Genomic DNA, 16,851 nt, shown 5'->3' with positions numbered 1-16,851 from the left:
GGTAAATTGCCAGTACGAATATCAAGTAATCTGCATTTTGGTTTGTCTACTTAACTGATGTTAATTTTTGGGAAACCATAGTCGTCTATAGTTTGTCAAAGGACTGTCTCATTTCAAACATAGGCAGAGAGAATCATACTATCTTTGTCTTAAAAGAAAAGGATGAATATAGTTTTTTTTTTGTTCTTATTTACTGACAATTTGGTTTGACCAACTATACAAGTGCAGCGGTCGTGCAAACGTGGTGCAAACCAAATAACCTCTGCGGTTCGTAAGCCGTGGTTTACCCCTGGCTATAGCCATAGGTAGGCTATAGAGTATAGACCATACTCAGGCCATGCTACCTCATCATGAATCAATTTACTTTGCATGAATCTACTTAGGGAATAAATCTTCCATTTCGTATTTTTCGTTCCATAACTCATAAGCCCAATATAATAAAAGTATTATTATTGAAAATAGCGCCATCTAATGAGGTGCTCATGAACCAAACACCCATAGACACAGACTTTACCGCGTTGTATGCTTGCTTTTATTTCTTGTGCCATAAAGAGAAAGAAATGGTACACGATTGTTGTTATATATTTTTTTCTGGTTTGAATACGTGTTAAAAATGAAAATAAGGACGTTAAAACAAAAAAATCATCCAAAAACAAAACGCATACGGCCATAAATGTTAAAAAAAAAAAAAAAAAAACAAAACGCATACGAAACGTCACTGTCATGTCATGTCAGTGTCACTGTCACTCACGTCACTGTCAGATAAGGTTTGTCAACGGGGGAAATGTTTATCAATTATTATTACACTAAAATAGCCGCAAAACATTTATTTCTTTCATTCAACAATCATATCGATCATCAGTGTAATTTTATCTGTTCTTGTAAATGTAAACCACGTGTCAATTATATCAAGCCAAAATTCTTTTATCATTAGGTTATGAACGGATTACACAAATTCTGCTCGGCACGACTCAATGAGCAGCTGTATCGAAAGTGTAGTAAATGCTTGATTGAGTTACGGAAGGTCTACTGATGTTTGATATTGTTTCGGGAAGTAGTTAGTGCTGTGATTGTGACCGGTAGTCACGGAGATCGGTCATCATGCTGTCGTGGGTACAACACCGATGGACCGGCCTGTGCCTGCTAGTGATGGGCCAGGGGGCCCTAATGTTGTTTATGTTCGGATTTTTCCCGCTGAAGTATCATTCGGGAAATTTTGCGCATATGAATAATTTGCCGAACTTTATTGGTGGAGTCAGGTAAACAAACTTTTTTTGTCTAAGTATTTATTTTAATTAATTTTATTCCCTTTTTGATATTTATAACTTTTTTTATTTATGATTTTTTATAATATTAAATAGTTTATTACTGCTCTATCAACATATTCTTCAATTTTAGTATTGATGGGCAAGAAGTATACAACTCAGGGGAGAACACAGTGGTTCTCATGGTCATAGACGGGCTCCGCTATGACTTTGTCACAGAAGAGTACATGCCGTACACGGGGCAGCTTCTGAAGAACAAATCTGCATGTATATATGTATCTGTAGCAGAACCACCTACAGTCACAATGCCCAGGATTAAGGTAATAAAGAAATCTAAATTGGTGTATTTGGAAGAAGATTATGACTCAAGTATGTATTAGTGAATTTTAGAAATTTTAAATACTAAACTTACATTTCAGTATGGGCATTGTTTATATTAAATTTATTAGAACTCACTGTGTAACAAACAGTAGTCCTTTAGGATATGGAATGAATTAATAAACTGTTTAGCTACTTCTTTGGTTTAATTGGGATTATTGCATTGCAACTATGAATGCTTTGCAATTATGTTACATCTGTATCAAAGTATACATAATACAAGCTTGAGTCATTAAATATTATGTAAAATAAAATAAGAAACATGTTAAAAAAATCTTGATACTTTACTGTCAATCTTTACCACAAACATTGTTCAATTACATTACCAAAGAAAACACTTTATGTGCTTATCAATTTAATTACTTTTTAATTAGGGTGCATTGGAGTAAGATTGAACGGGCTTTTCATGAGAGGTAAGACAAAAAATTGTCCGTATGCCGAAGCAAATAAAATACTACTACGTCCGTACCCCAACGCATCCTATAAGCGTTACAAATTAAAATTCTTTAAATATTATTTACAGTTATCTGTAAAGAAATGTGCAAACAAATTTCTATGCAGGAGTGAAAAACCATCAGGCTCTATGATAAAGCACTATTTATTTTATTAGGACACTGAATACATCCTATGATAAATGTCTTTGTTTATAAAAAAATAAATACTATGAGACATCCCACATAAAACAACCTAGTCCCACAGTAACCTCAATAAGGCTTGTGTTGTGGGTACTAGACAATGATATATATAATAAATAGATAAACACTTAAATATATATAGAAAACAAGCAAAATTCAGGAACAAATATCTGTGATAAATACACAAATTAGCAGGATTTAAACCAGGGACTTCCCGTTCCTGTTTATTGTGGCATCTGTACTTAACTACGGTCTTTTACTGTGGGGCAATTCAGTCGACATTGAAAAAGCGTTCATTCGGCAGAAAAAGTGTATTCGTGCGATAGCCAACGCTTGGATCACGGACAGTTGTAAACCACTGTTTAAGCAATTTAATGTTTTGCCTTTGCCTTGCATGTACATAAAAAAAGCATGTCTATTTGTGAAAAAACACCCTGAACTTTTTAAAAAGAGATTTGATGTATTTGCCGGAAATCGGAGAGCGCAATACAAGCATTTATTGTATCAACCTCCTTCACATTCTATTGTATACCACAGAAATGCATACAATATGTGTATAGTTATATTCAACAGTCTTCCTGATGAGCTAAAGCAAATCGATAGTAACCAATTTAGCAATAAGATTACAAAATGGCTGTCTGAAAATTGCTTTTATAGTGTGAGGGAATTTTTAGAGCACAATAATAATTTAAAGCAGTTAGAATGATAATTTAAGTTGCATAAATTATGTATATATTTTGACATCTTATTATTAAATTATTTTCCCAATGACTTTTAAATAAATTATACACGACATCCATTTTGTAATTTGACTTTTTATATAAAAATTTTAACTTATCGATATTAGTTTTATTTATTCATGGACATTTTATTATTTAATATTCAAATTGTTACCAACTTATTATTAGTTTTTTAACACGAAAAATTACCCACTGTTTTCATTTCTGTCGTAATATTTTCTATATTGTACTTTATTTTATGTTAAAATTATTAAATTGTCAATTATTTGCATGTCGTGTCCTCGACTGAATACTGATACATGTAAACCTTTTCTGTTGTCATCTTATACACGTATTCTGGCAAATAAAGAAATTCTATTCTATTCTATTCATTATTATGATGCAGATAACTAGTAGCATTGTACATTACTTGTATTTTTTGTGTATGCACAGTCTCCAGAGCTTAAGAAGGAAAGGGCACAGTGGAGGCGCACATTAAACTTCTGGCGGGACATATTCGCAAGTGTCACTTTTGTATTATTTCACTGCTTTTTGTTTTTTTTATTTACCAAAGAAAACACTGAGGTCATCATTCTTTGATGTCAACATTTTTTTTTCTATTTTGGACAGAAATAGTTGCTTTGAGAGTTGGTTAATGTTAAAACTACATTATGAATGTTCTAAAATTTTATGAAACTTAAGTATTTTTATTGATTATTCATTTAAGAATGATATGCCTTGAAGTATTTTCTTTGGTGGTGTGCTTAGATGTGTTTTAATTATGTTTTGCATTTTTTTGCATGCTGCTAGTGATAGTAATTATTATAAGGTAGTTAATGAAATAACATCCTTATTGCATCCTGAATCTCATCTAGGCTTGCATTCATAACAACTTTTAATTAGCTGGATAGTCTTTGGAATTTACTATTCATATTTTGTTTTGTTAACTCAGAAACATCTCCTAAAACTTAGAACTTGCCAGAGAGGAATTGAACAAAGCATGATAGGAGTCAGGCTAATAGACCGTAAACGGGCAGAAGACATAAGATCTATCACAAAGGTAGAAGACATACTTAAGAAAGTAAGGCAGCTAAAATGGCGATGGACAGGACATATGACCAGAGAAAGTAGAACAAAATGGACAAAAATTATAACAGAATGGCTCCCACAAGATGGAAAAAGGAAGCAAGGCGGCCAATTTAAAAGATGGAAAGATGACATCAATAAAATTGGAGGAACAGAATGGCCTAAAAAAGCCAACGACAGAGAGGAATGGAAGAAGCTGGAAGAGGCCTTTGTGTCACAGGACACGCTGGACAACAAACCAAGAAAATGATGCGAAGAAAACTGATATACAATGATGTGCAGTTTAGTCACCAGCAATGAAGGCTATAATAATAATAATTCATATTTTGACCTTCTTACACCATGAAGCCTAGCCCCGATGACAATTATACATCGACAAACGCCAAACGAAAATAAAAATATGTATCCAGATAACAAATACTACTAAAACTCACACGACTATTTCCATACATTATTTAATATGTCATAGCCCCAGTTCTAGCGTTCGAATTGCCCGCTTTCCGTAAACATTAGAATCACACCTAGTCAATCAGCTTGCATAAGTGCATGAAGTGTTAGTGTTGCAGTTGCGCTCTTGGCCCAATCGACATGATTGCATTGGTTGCAGGCAGTTCACGCATGCGCACACCGCTAATTACCAATCGTTACAGACAAAATTGTTCATTATACTATGGTACAATAAAAAGCATGTGCCTAACCTTTCTACTTCTCGAATGTTCATGGTGCCCTATATTTCCTTTAAAATGCAGATGTAGCCCGGAATGTTAAGAGTCCCCGGCAAGCTCGGTTCTCCATACAAACGTAGTTACGCTCTCATTTTAAAACGACTAGCTAGATAGCTCTGAAAGTTTGTACTTACAATAGGATAAGGTATATCTAGCCTGTAATTAGTTTATGTAGCCTTAGATACCATAGTAAAAAAAAATACAGCGAATTTAAGTTTTTCATGTTTCTGCTCTATTTATTTCGTTTGTTGTATAAACTGGAGCTATCTATATATATAAACGTAAAAGTCCTGACTGACTGACTGACTCACTTAAATCAACGCCCAGCCCAAACCGTTGGACCTAGAGAGCTGAATTTTTCACAATAGGTAGCTTTTATGACGTTAGTATCAACTAAAAAGAGGTTTTTCAAAATTCATCCCCTAAGGTGGTGAAAAAGGGGTTGAAAGTTTGTATGGAGATCATAAATTTTTTTTTAGTGCGGGACTTGAAACTTCGTATAAAGGCATATTATTAAAATACAAGAAAAGTGATTTCAGCGTTTTTAAAAATTCGTCCCCTAAATGGGTTATAAAAGGGTTGAAAGTTTGAATCCATTACAAATACTTTGAAACTTCCTAGAAAGGCATAGTAATAGCCGATTACAAAAAAAGAGTAATGTTGACTTTTTGGAATTTCAACCCCTAAGGGGGTTAAAAAGGGGATGAAAGTTGGTCTTGGGGTTCAAATTTTATAAATGTTTATTAATTATAATAAAAAACAAGAAAACTCATTTAAAAAATTAAAAATTCATCCCCCAAGGTGGTGATAAAGGGGTTGAAAGTTTGTATGGAGATCAAATATTTTTTTGAGCGCGGGAGTTGAATCTTTGTATAAAGGCATATTATTAGAATACAAGAAAAGTAATTTAAGCGTTTTTAAATATTCAACCCCTAAAGGGGTTAAAAAGGGGATGTAAGTTTATATGTGGTACAAATTTTCTTTTAAGCTAGGAACTTGAAACTTGGTAAAAAGGGCATTATATAAATTACTTACACCGTTTTTGAAAAGTTTGTATTAATAATTTCGGGAGCGAATATTTTTTTAAATAGTGGACTTGTAAATCTTCTAAGAGGGTCGAGAGGGATTATATCGAGAACAATTTTTTTCAGTTAGGGTCTTGAAACTTCGTAGTTTGTGAAAGACAAATTTCATGCGTTGTATAATTATTAACAAATGATTAACCGTCCCTACTGATACCTTTTGCTGCATAATGTTCTATAGTATGTTCATGTAGAATATATAACCACCATCATACAAATCCACGCGTACGAAGTCGCGGGCAATAGCTAGTATATTATAAATTAATCACAGGACTAGATATACCTCATGTCATTGTATGTGTAAAGTTTGATTACAATGCAACTCATAGATTTAAAATGGGAACGAAACTCCATTTATATGTGGGAAGGTGAAATTCGGCCGAGCTTGCTGGGGACTCTTAATTAAGAATTTTCGTTTGTTGTTTTATTATGAACACCTCGCTTGCTTAGCTATTATATCTGCTACTGGCAATACTACTGTATACTGCTTGGAGTTTGACTGAAAGCTTTACTATGCTTGACGTGGTGTTTTTCGTTAGAATTAAGTTTGCTTACGCTGCGTCTTACGTAAGCGAACACTCGCGAACGCGAAGCGAAGCGGCTCGGCGAGCCCAAAGCGTTCGCATTCGCAACGAGATCGCCCACGTAGGACACTTATAGGTATCAAAGGATTGATACACCCCGCGCCGCGCCGCTTCGCGTTCGGTTCGCATGTTGTTCGCCTACGTAGTACGCTGCGTTAGGTATATGAGGGAGTAGAGAGAGAATTAAAATACTGCGCAGTAGATAAACTTCCCTTCGCAATTGTAATTTCGGTAGATGGCGTTGTGAAAGGCCCCCGCCCATCCATCCAATAGGTACGCACACAACTCTAATTTGTTTAATACACCATTTAGTTCAATTAACAAAACCATAGGTACCATACGTCCGTTTGTTTGATATGCGTGATTTTACAAAACAGACGTGACAGGATGCTTTCGTAACGCTGGTTTTGCAGTGCAACAATCTTGCAAGGGGTATTAAAATTTGTATTCAAAGACCAAGACACGTTTTTTCTTCATGGACTTCATGGCCCTTGGGTAAAGCGTACCTGATGATTATTCCATTCCTTATTTACTAGTTTTATTAGTTTAGGCGCATGGCGATCACTAGGTCTGCTATGGATAAAATGAAAAAGATTTGGGGTAATAAGAACATTACCAGAACCACGAAAACCAGACTCGGTTATTGCCTAATTCCCCATTTTCCTCTATGCGTCGGAGACATGGACTCTTCGTGAAACCGAGACGAAGAAAGTTGACGCGTTGGAGATGTGGTGCTGAAGACGGATGCTAGGAGTATCGTGGACAGAGTTTCGTACAAATGACTCCACTAAATACTTGGGTATCCATATAGACCAACTTCTTTCATGGAACAAACAAATTGATATTACCGCTAATCGAATAAGAAAACTGATATGGCTATTTAAATATCTTAGACAAGTATCCGATAGGGTTCTATTAATTTACATTTATAAAACACTTGTGCAATCTATTGTACTTTATTGCCTGCCTGTCTGGGGCGGTACCCACAAAAATAAACTCATAGTTCTGGAACGGGCCCAGCGATTAATCCTTAAAGTACTTCTAGGCAAAAATATACGTTACAGCACCACTGATGTCTATAAAGATGCTGATGTTCTAACTGTGAGACAGTTATATATCTTAAATTGTATTCTAAAAGTTCATAAAAGTATAAAACCAGATGTTGGCATATTAAAAAAACGTAACCCTTACTCAGTTATAAATCAACTAAGTATTGGTAGGACTTATTTTGCTAAAAGGCAATTTAATACCACATCTATTCATCTTTACAACAAAGGGAACAGAATTATTAATATTTACAATAAATCATACGAGTGTAAAATAAAGACTACGATATGGTTAAAAAGTAAAACATACGAAGAAACCGAAACAATGATACCTTGACCTTATCGCACCGGATCCGAGATTTGCACGACTCATGCGACCATACACACATACACTCTTACACACTTACTATTCCACCTAATTAAGATCTTTACCCTCTTTATTTGAAATGTAAGGTTATACACCTTATGTAAAATCAAAATGTATATATGTATGTATGTGTATATGTATGTGTATTGTATATATGTATATATATTATATTACAATTACAACCGTGAACGCTATGCACCTACACCGACAGGAAAAAAAACAGAACTATCAATTCTTGTAATGTTTAGTTTAGTTATAATACTTATAATATTGTCAAACCTATTTTTTAATTTTTTTTCTCACCTTTGTATGAAAGAGCGAATACCTCCTAACACAAGTGTCAAACTTAAAAGGAGGATTCGACACCCAGGATAAACCTTGTTAAAAAATAAACGAATTTTGAATTTTTGAATTTTGAATATTAAAAGAACTCGGCATCAGACAGCGCTTATCATATCAACCACAGTGGAGTCACGCATTTGCCCTTCTTCGGCCATGTATCTCGTCGTGGTAATGACTCCATAGAGCGTCTCGTAGTGTAGGGAAAAGTTGAAGGCACCCAGGTGCCAGCCACGTGTTGGATCACCAATGAACGCCGTTGCAACGCCGCAACTACGTGCTCGGTTCATGAATGTACCCGGAAAGCTGCAGTCCGCGACGAATGGCGCCGTATTACCAAGATCATCACTCATCGTGATTCATAATGATGACCACGACCACTCTGACACAGACTAAGAAGAAGAAGATTAGTTTAGGCATATTTCCACCATAACCGTTGTGAGAGTTTCGTAATATCCAAAACTGACATCCGGACACTATTTTTTTCTCTCTAACTCCTATGTATTATACGATATATTTTTTGCTTAGAAAGAAATCATACATAGATAATACACATATGTAGTTCCGAGTTCTGGCGCGATATTATAACTTCCGTTTATCCCACAGGCCATGATGACAGGCAGCGTATCGACTTTCGCAGACGTCGCGTTGAACTTCGGCGCGCCGGCCGTCCGCGGCGACAGTGTGTTGCGCGTGGCGGCCGAAAGAGGGCGCCGCTCCGTTATGTACGGAGATGACACGTGGCTGCGACTGTTTCCTGGACTTTGGGCTGAGTCTGATGGCACCACGTCTTTCTACGTTACGGACTATACTGAGGTTTGTGTAGAAGATATATGCTATTAAACAGTGTTGTGAGTGGCGGCCGAGAGAGGGTATCGCTCCGTTATGTACGGAGATGACACTTGGCTCAGACTTTTCCCTGGATTCTGGGCTGAATCTGATGGGACCACGTTTTTCTCCGTTACAGATTACGCTGAGGTTTGTGTTCAATAGAAATGTTGAAGATCCTAAGTGGTTTTCTAGACACCGCCACCCAGAATCGAGTTAATTCTAAAACTATTGCGGGCAATATTGACATTTAATTTTTATCTCTAGATTATTCTTTTCAACTATAGTTTGCTTGCAAGGTCACATATACATACACACCCAAATCCAAAACTTCACTATATACTCTTTACAGGTAGACAACAACGTCACCCGGCATTTAGACAAAGTGTTGACTCCCGATGACAAGAAGAAGCCCACGTTCGATTTTCTAGTGCTCCACTACTTGGGTCTAGACCATATTGGACACCTAGAGGGCGCTAGGAGCCCGAAGATAAAACCGAAGCTGCAGGAAATGGACGATGTTGTTAAGAAGATCTTTGAGGCTATGCAGAAATGGGTAAGTCCACTTAATTTAATTTTGTTCCTGCCTCTAGTGACTAGTAGCTCTGTGAGCTGTAAACCTCGCGAACCCCCATAACTTCGACATTCTGAAAATTTCAAAAACTGGATTGAGAAATGTAAAAAAGTCTGTGCGTGTAATCTTTACGCGCGATTGAATTAAAACTTCTTTGACGATGACGTTTATCGGTATGTTGGAACTTTGACGTGTGTCCTATTATGCGTGTGCCACTACTGAGCATTGCTTCCGTCAAAAAAAAATCTGAGTTACCCTCTAGTCGCGCCTAAAGAAGTTTTACTTCAAAAATGTAACCTGTTCACACCATATCCGGAAGAATCGTTTCAGAATTGCGCCCTGAAACTGCCGGACATACGAAAGCATTTTTGCCTCACGGAGACGCTTCGCGAATTTCGCGTTCGCTTGGTCAACTATAAAGTCTAGTAAAAATAGCTTTGATAAACCACAAGCATTTTTTCCGAAGTTTCTCTGGTGATACCCAGTGTTATCACGTTAAACTAGTATCTCGTACGCAATGCACGTTCAGGTGTGTGAAGTGCTTTAGATATTTCGAAAAATATCAATGCAAGCTTTCTTAAGTAGTAGGTATAGTTTGAATCTTCTCAAATGATTTTTACGGCAAAGACCTTAATCTGTTAAACAAAAGCCATTGTTACTTTTGTGTAAGCGCGCGGCCATTATTGTGATTGAGCGCGTGGCCTTTGTGCCTGAGCGCGTGCCACGCGCTGGGACACAATGGCCACGCGCTCGCAAAAAGAAACAATGGTTTTTGTTTAACAGATTAAGGTCTTTGCCGTAAAAATCATTTGAAAAGATTCAAACTATAGTTCAATGTAAAAATTATCAATGTTGCATGTTTGTTGTATAGGACCGGCCAGGCACCCTATTCGTGTGCGGCGACCACGGCATGCGAGACGCGGGCGGACACGGCGGCTCCACGCCCGCCGAGGTGCTGGTGCCGCTGGTCGCGGCCCGCACTGACCCCTACCAGTGCCCACACCCGTGAGTACCGAGAAAGGGAAGCGTTAGACAGAGGGAGGAAGATTCGAAGTGTATGTGATAGGACCGGCCAGGCACCCTGTTCGTGTGCGGCGACTACGGCTAAAGTCTGAGTTTTAATCTCACGGAATTATTGTAAACAAACAACTGTCACTGTCAAAGTGACACTTGCAGGCAAGTCAGGACTTCTCAGAGTAAGGGCTCGCAAAAACTTAAAAATTAATGTAGGTAGTAAGAAATGACGGAGTTTTGTGGTAGCATACAAGACAATGATAATAATTATTCTTGCAGTGACAGCCACGGCCCGACAGTCGCCCAAGTGGACCTGGCGCCGACTATAGCGTGGCTGCTCAACGCGCCCCCTCCCGGGGACAGCACGGGCCGGATCCTGCCCGGGCTGCTGCCCGACGGCATCCTGCAGCGCCTGTACCTGCTGCACATCACCGCGCGCCACAACGCCGACCAATGCACCGGCAAGGCTGCCACTGAGACAGGTGCGTGAACAACCAACTGAAGACTCCTTTATGCTCTCATGGAGAACTCGTTGAGCTGAGACGCTTTGCCTGTGGTCATTCGCAGACGGCAGTATTTCGGCCTTCTTCCTCACAAACGTTGACGCTCAAAACATAAATTTAAAGCTCAAAATTCTTGGACCTGAAGCTCGACTTTCGGCTTCGGTTTAAAATTAGCGAATGCGAAGAACAATCAAATGTAAATCATTGCGTAACTTAAATCTAAACTAGCCATTTTCAAAGTGTGCTCCGCAAAGCCTCTGTGGGGGCTCCGCGAGAAAAAGCGAAAACAAATCAATAACCAGCTCTTCTATATCTCTGGTCCACAGTTAAATAGTGACGAACAATTTTTTTTATTTGGGGCTCCGTCAAATGTTTCGCTTACCAAAAGGGTTCCGTCCAAAAAAAATTGGGAACCGCTGCTCTAACCTATTCCCAGTATTTTTTATTTATTTTCAATTTAATTAGTAAGAGAAACTACGGCGTCACCCCCTTACTAACTTCATTTTCTCCACTTTCTCCATGATTCTAGAATTCTACAAACAATTCGAACGCGCCGAGAAACAATTCGCGCACTACCTCGCCACAGGGGAAAAGAGCGCTGCCAAGATAGCCAAGGAATTCTACGAGGACTCTTTGGAAAAGATGGCCGAGTACCTTACGGAGGCCACTGTTGGGTTCGACTTGTTCGCTATAGGAGTGGGCATCGTTCTACTTTATTGTGTAAGTGCTACTAACAACTACAATAGGGAATATTACGCGAAACTCTGCGTAGGGGGCGCCACTACCACAATCTGAGGGTCTATCGCGAAACAACAAAATCGAAATTTCGTTATCTAACATCTCTGTCACTCTTGCATATTCGAGCAATAAAGAGGCAGATAGCGAAATTTCGGATTCGCGTTTCCCGGTAGGTCACCTGTAAACAAACCGCCTTGATGCATCAATGTCATATTTTATTATCTCTAAAAACTTGTCAAAAACCTGAACCAGTTTGGGAACAAATCAAATTATTTTATTAAATATTTTGATTTGTTTTTTTTTAAGTACACTACTATATGTATATAAAAAAAATTATTTAATATATGACATTTATTACAGTTTTTGTCAAAAACCTGTTAAAGGTACAGTATGTGTAAGTTACTCTATGGTTTACTAAAAAGGCTAGTGCTGCACTGGTGGCAGAACATTGCAGTAATATCCCCTATTGCCTAATAATTGTGTAACCAATCATTCTTTTAGGGTATATTCATCTCTATTATTTCAGATCGCCATATCCCTCGTCTGCATAACCCTGTACTCTCTCCAACCAGAAACCTCCCGCAAGCACAGCGTCCACCGCCTCCACGCCACATCTACATGGGGCTCAATTATCGCCTTCATAAGTGTCCTAGCAATCACCAACAGCATACTAGTCCTCTCCTGCTATATCACTGAAACTAAAACACAATTTTGTTCCATGCGAGGCATTTGGCTCGCGATTTTTCTGCTAGTCTCTTGTGTTTTATCCATGTCGTATTGGATCATCAAAACGAGCATAGAAAAGATTAAAGACTTGTCTTTATTGCGAGATTTGAACGCCATAGACTATCTACTAATTATCGGAACCCTGTTCCATTCGTGGTCGTTTTTCGGGACTAGTTTTATAGAAGAGGAGCATATGACATGGTATTTCTTTTGGAACACGTTAATGTTCTTCATATTAGTACGGACTTTAGCGGTGGTTGTTATATACTTGTCGAGAAAACTGAGTGGTGCTACGGAGGTACAGGAGAAACCTGAGTTGGAGCAGAGGATGAGTGCGGTGGGGATTGGGATCGTGCCGAAATGGGTGCTGCTTATTGCTTTGCACAGGTGAATATTAAACTTTCATTTTATAATAATATAACTTCATATACTAGGCAGGCATCTGGTTTTTTTTTCCTTATTAGCCCTGAAGATAGTTCATCCTTTGACCCCAATATGTAACGGTAAGGGGTATGTAACGTCTCTGGAGTTGAAGGCGTTATCAGGTTGACTGTATGCTTGATGGCCACCAAAGGAGTATAAATAAAAAAAAGTTAATTCTTATTCATAGAACAGTTCAATGGGGTAACGTCGTATTTTCAAAATAAAGTGGTGATTCTCTGTGTACTACTGATTCACTGTAGGCCACCTCACCATACTGATATGCTCCATTACTTTTACAGGTATTTAAGGACAATGAACCAGACAGGAGACCGCTGGCTGTTCCTTCCCGATACAGCGGACTGGTTGAAGGCGCCCGAAAATGCCTTCTATCTCCAAGCACATCTAGTCATTGGTAAGTTTCTGACTTAAAACTCATAGGCTAAAGCCAATCAACATAATCAATGAAATCAAATATTAATTTTCACATAAAAGGGCTTATCACATAATTGTAAATATTTTTTTTTAATAAATAGCAAAGAGATTCTCTTTGCTATTTATTTAAAAAAATTAATTTAATTTAATTTATTTGATAAATTTTCCATTCTAGGAGCCGTGGTAACTTTAGGAATATGTCTCTACAACCTCCGGTACACCAACAACCTCGGCCACCTCCACACAATCTTCACAACAGCCGCCGCCATATGCATATTCTGTTACCGCATAGCCACCGACTCTCTCGACTCGCCCTTTGAAGACATCAAGTCATGGGACACTGTCCACATAGTCAATGTCTTCTGGGTTATATTAATCGCCCAATTCGTATTCGAATTTCTAACCTACGTCGGCGTATTCAAAAACTGCGGCGTCAACCCAGCCACCCGTAACACTGTAAGCAGCAACCGATTCGACTACAATAAGTCTAAAGCGAAAACCGAGGACTATTTCTACGAACCCATGATAGAAGAGCCGTGGAACTTAGAAGAAGTGAAATTAAACCTTGCTCGTTCAATGTCGCACCTTATGTTGAACGACTTAATGTTGATAATCGCTCTGCTGATGCGCCCGCATAATGTTATAATGGTGCCGAGTGTATATATAACTTGTGTGTTGACGTCGAAGTGTATGGACCATAAGTTGTTGGATTCGAGGTCGGGGAGGAATACGGAGGTGGTGGATATTTTGAGCCGGACGCTGGTTCACGTTTGGATTGGCTACCTTTTCTTCTTTTACCAGGTTAGTCTTCCATGTGTTTTTGTTCGCTGGTTCGCCTAAAAAGGTGTCGCCCTCGGTGGGCGAGTCCGACTCGCACTTGGTCGGTTTTTTTTACTCTATAGTTCAATGGTCAATAGTTTTACTCGATTGGCTTCCTAAGTTTCTACCTTGGTGTACTTTAATAGTAATACTTGGTCATAAAGTCATTCAAGCATCATGCAACTTTTCGGCGATTTGTAAATGTTTGTAATTTTAGGGATTTTAACTATTTATTATAAAAAAAAAAAATTTAATAATTTTTTTTGTATTTATGTTTGACGATCATGATAAGAAGATAAACATAATTTTGACATTTGATGCAAATTTATAGTGTAATTTTTATCGTGAAATAATAGTACATTGTGATACAAGTGTGCTACGTTGGTCATTACACACGAGGCGATATTGTGCGCGCGAGCTGTAAGCGAGCGCGCAATAAGAAAGCCGATGTGTAATGATCACGCGTTTCATACGACGTTTATCAACACACTTGCAAGGAAAAAAGTTAATCAAATTTTAATTGTTAAAACAGTTAGTAAAAGTCTAAAATCTGTCATACTGCCTGGCGCGCCTCGACCCTGCCGCTGACGGGCCGGCCGGGCCGCGGCGCGGCGCCGGCGCCCGCAAGTCCGCGTGGTAAAATCTACTCAACCAATATATTTTTTCTATTCGTCGAGTATAATCTGTGTATTACGACTTCACATGCAACACTACAACCTTACTCTTTTCAACGTTGGATAGTCTATGGCACTTCCGACTCGAGCATAAGAATTTTATCGATACGGTTTAGTCAATTATAAAAATTTTGAAAATAGAACTTCATACATTTCAGTAAAATATTTCTTGTTTAAGAAGACTCGATTCAATGCAAATTAGTCTACTTAAACACGCTGCTGCGTCGTATCTGCTTTGTGATTGGTTGGCCAACAATTGCTTCATAAGTCATAAACGCGCATGTGACACCCATAGCAACATCCATATCCTACGAAAACCACTTAGCGTTGCTTGTTAATCTCCATAGGCTACGGTGGCCAAAATCGAGAAAAAAACTGTCTTAAAATTGAATTTAGCGCGGAGCAGGTACCAGGGTCTCATGAGTTACGAGGAGGTGTCGTTGACCAACCCGCCGGGGGCGCCGGGCCCGGCGGCCGGTGCACGTACGAGTATGAAGGTATCGCGGGTCGCGGCAGCTCGCGTATCTTAGCTGTATACTTTTGGTTTGTTTACTTAAGTATATGATTCTACTAGTTGAAAGTATATTTTTTTGTCTCGGTAGAAAAAGTATTGTATACAATAGTGATATAATCAAGCTTTTCAATCTCGTACCTTAACTTAAGCAACTCAGCAAGCTTCGTTGCTTAAACACGGTACTCGACTGAAAAGCTCTCTATTATATCACGATTGTATAAAATACTAATTTGCAATCAGTTACCTTCTTAAGTCAGTCGGATTATCATTCATTACACACGAGTGCTATATAATATAATGAAAAAGCACGCGTGGTTAATATCTAGGATTACGAGCCTAAAAACGGTTCAATAAGTTAAACGTTACGAGCAAGTGTGTTGAAAAAAAATCTAATCTAATTTATTAATTTAAACCAGCCGTCGATCATAAAATAATAAATAATAAAAAAAAAAAAATTTTGTTAAATAAATTAAAAACGAGTGTTTTGAGCCTAAAACATTGTTGTATTGGGCTTAGATTTTAAACTTAAAAAAACATAAGAAGTATAAAATGGTCATAACAGTTTTGAATGATTCACGGTTAGTTTCACTAGACTTATATGGACCGGGATATGGACCGTGATTACCCGTGAACAAGATGCATGTAACTGCGTCGAAATATCGGAAGTTTGAAAACAACACAAAAGGTAATCACAGTCCATGTCCCAGTCAATACGTCTAGTAAAATAGTCATAACCGATTTATATGTATTACAGGGTAACTCCAACAGCCTAGCGTCAGTAGACCTAGGGTCCGGCTACGTGGGGCTGCGCTCGTACTGCGCCGTGCGCGTGGCGCTGCGCATGGGCATCCACGCCTACGCCGGGCCCGCGCTCGCCGGCGCCGCGCTCTACTGCCAGCTGGCGGCCGAGGCGGGCAGCTGGAGGCAGTGAGTGTTACAGGGCGACTCCAACAGTGCACCTAGCTCCGGCTACGTGGGGCTGCGCTCGTACTGCGCCGTGCGCGTGGCGCTGCGCATGGGCATCCACGCCTACGCCGGGCCCGCGCTCGCCGGCGCCGCGCTCTACTGCCAGCTGGCGGCCGAGGCGGGCAGCTGGAGGCAGTGAGTGTTACAGGGCGACTCCAACAGTGCACCTAGCTCCGGCTACGTGGGGCTGCGCTCGTACTGCGCCGTGCGCGTGGCGCTGCGCATGGGCATCCACGCCTACGCCGGGCCCGCGCTCGCCGGCGCCGCGCTCTACTGCCAGCTGGCGGCCGAGGCGGGCAGCTGGAGGCAGTGAGTGTTACAGGGCGACTCCAACAGTGGACCTAGCTCCGGCTACGTGGGGCTGCGCTCGTACTGCGCCGTGCGCGTGGCGCTGCGCATGCGCATGCGCATCCA

At 39.4% G+C, this 16,851-nt stretch overlaps 1 protein-coding gene across 2 annotated transcripts in view; it reads left to right on the top strand.

The window, feature by feature from the left end:
• Window positions 1-768: 768 nt before the first annotated feature.
• LOC134749747 (GPI ethanolamine phosphate transferase 2) overlaps window positions 769-16,851 on the top strand; it is a 21,392-nt gene continuing 5,309 nt past the window's right edge. The window contains exons 1-12 of one of the 2 annotated variants that reach the window (XM_063684771.1): window positions 769-1,259; window positions 1,399-1,585; window positions 3,451-3,516; window positions 8,833-9,042; window positions 9,407-9,610; window positions 10,500-10,633; window positions 10,922-11,124; window positions 11,675-11,865; window positions 12,410-12,996; window positions 13,332-13,444; window positions 13,640-14,265; window positions 16,226-16,398. In XM_063684771.1, coding sequence (XP_063540841.1) covers window positions 1,102-1,259; window positions 1,399-1,585; window positions 3,451-3,516; window positions 8,833-9,042; window positions 9,407-9,610; window positions 10,500-10,633; window positions 10,922-11,124; window positions 11,675-11,865; window positions 12,410-12,996; window positions 13,332-13,444; window positions 13,640-14,265; window positions 16,226-16,398 — 2,852 coding nt within the window. In that variant the 5' untranslated portion in view covers window positions 769-1,101. Of the gene's footprint in view, window positions 1,260-1,398; window positions 1,586-3,450; window positions 3,517-8,832; window positions 9,043-9,406; window positions 9,611-10,499; window positions 10,634-10,921; window positions 11,125-11,674; window positions 11,866-12,409; window positions 12,997-13,331; window positions 13,445-13,639; window positions 14,266-16,225; window positions 16,747-16,851 lie in introns of both variants that reach the window. The other variant, XR_010128509.1, reaches the window with a different exon arrangement.

The sequence above is a fragment of the Cydia strobilella genome, chromosome 18 (assembly GCF_947568885.1).
Source record: "Cydia strobilella chromosome 18, ilCydStro3.1, whole genome shotgun sequence".
Taxonomy (NCBI): Eukaryota; Metazoa; Arthropoda; class Insecta; order Lepidoptera; family Tortricidae; genus Cydia; species Cydia strobilella.
The sequence above is the reverse complement of the archived record's forward strand: the minus strand, read 5'-3'. Positions and strand labels throughout refer to the sequence as shown.